Here is a 1,652-nt window from a genome sequence, read left to right on the forward strand (position 1 = left end):
AAAAAAAAAACGTACACGGCACTTCACTTTTGCAGATGGCGAAGAGGCGAGAGGCCATTTACACGCAGCTAAGTTGCATATACACGAAGATGGAGGCACAGAGACTCCCACAAGCGCAAGCCCAAATATTCATGAGGAATCTGCTGCCACTATAGCAGCTTTAAGAGGAGGATGAAAAAGCAATGAATAAGCAAACCACTAATGCACTCGCACTCAGATTTGGGCTCTACACCGAAGGAATATATAAATATTTGTTTGCGATTTTTGTTTTGTTTTTAGCACTACAGAAATGGCGGGGGAACTCCACCTCCAACGCCGCCAACGCCTCCAGCTTTTCCTGGACCAAAGCCCATTCGAAAGGCTGGGCCTCCCGGCGGGGTAAAGTTGTCTGGGTCAGGCTCTCCAGGAAACGCACGGCCCCCACCCGGGCCCCGCAGACCGCGTCCATCTGGCACATCACCAGGGAACATGGGGTCATAGCGGGCAGGCATGACGCCGCTGCCATGAAAAGCACTGGGGTCAAGCATCATTCCACCACCAGGAATGCCCCCTGGGGAGAGACTGCCGCCAGGCACCAGGTCGCCTTCACCGTAACGAAAGCCGGGTGGCCTCGGACCCGTGCCGGCGAACATGGGACGGGTGACGCCCTGTGGTCCAGGGGGACAAGGTGCGGCAGGAATATACTCCTGACGACTCTCGGTTGCCTGCCGCTGCGTTTCAGCCGTCGAAAGTGTCGTCCCGTTTTCGCCGCCGCCGCCGCTGCCGCCACCGCCACCGGTGTTGTTGTTGCTGAGGCAGGAACGATCTTGCTGTCGAGTGATATAGTCGAATAGTGCTGGCCGAAGCCGTGCGACGGCTGCCTGTGCTGTTTCCGCCGTCCACTGCGTCGTCCCGCACAAACCAGACGCAAGCGGCTCATCCTCAGTGCAGAATGAAACGCTCACTGGCAGTCGCGAAACGGCGGGGTCGTTTTGGTTCTGCAGAATTAGCACCAAATGGGTGTCGTCCATAGGAACCCACTTTACCTTTACCATGCTGTCACCTGTATCGCCCAGGCGATAGTGCATCTCCACCACCGGCGTGGCGCCTCCGTCTTCCTTCTGCAGCGTCCGCCATCCCTCGGTCGCGCTGGGCGACGCCGCCGTCGACCGATTGGCGTAGCAGCACGACCACGTCTTCTTGTCCCCGGCGTCACCGCCATGTATGGCGGACATCATGAGAAAAATTGCCCGCGCAAGCGGTGTCTTTGCCGCCGTCAAGGCGCCAGCAAGCTCCATTACCTCCGTAAACGGCGAAAGTTGGATGGTCCAAACCGTGTGTGGAGTAGCTTCGTGCGCCAAAATGTCTCCTTTTGAGGCTAAAACGCAACGCAACGCAAAAAAAAACTTTTCCTTTCCTTGGTTTATTCGCTCTGCTGTTGTTGTTGTTTTGGTTCCCTTTCTCCCTTCTTTCCCTCGGGCTTCAACAACAGGCCCAGAACATGGAAGAGACGTAATTGCGGAAGTCACGACGACAGTTTCACATCACATCTCTCTCTCTCTCTCTCTCGCTGTGTGTGTCTCCCCCTTCGTGGCTACAAAACACATTCCCCTCTTGTCATTGCAGTTTGGCAGAGCACAAAATAAAGCAAAGACATCAGCAACCACGAGGAA

General features: G+C 55.7%; 1 protein-coding gene across 1 annotated transcript, besides 1 other annotated feature; it reads right to left on the bottom strand.

The window, feature by feature from the left end:
• Positions 1-281: 281 nt before the first annotated feature.
• Positions 282-1,277, bottom strand: Tco025E_08476 (uncharacterized protein; the record flags this gene model as incomplete). The annotated part of the gene is made up of 1 exon (XM_029375325.1): positions 282-1,277. One exon carries the CDS (start codon positions 1,275-1,277, stop codon positions 282-284), a length of 996 nt encoding a protein of 331 aa, XP_029224565.1.
• A 251-nt stretch (positions 1,278-1,528) lies between these two features.
• Positions 1,529-1,562: a microsatellite.
• The last annotated feature ends 90 nt before the right edge of the window (positions 1,563-1,652 follow it).

The sequence above is a fragment of the Trypanosoma conorhini genome (assembly GCF_003719485.1).
Source record: "Trypanosoma conorhini strain 025E chromosome Unknown Tco_14.4_contig_00791, whole genome shotgun sequence".
In the NCBI taxonomy this organism is placed as follows: Eukaryota; Euglenozoa; class Kinetoplastea; order Trypanosomatida; family Trypanosomatidae; genus Trypanosoma; species Trypanosoma conorhini.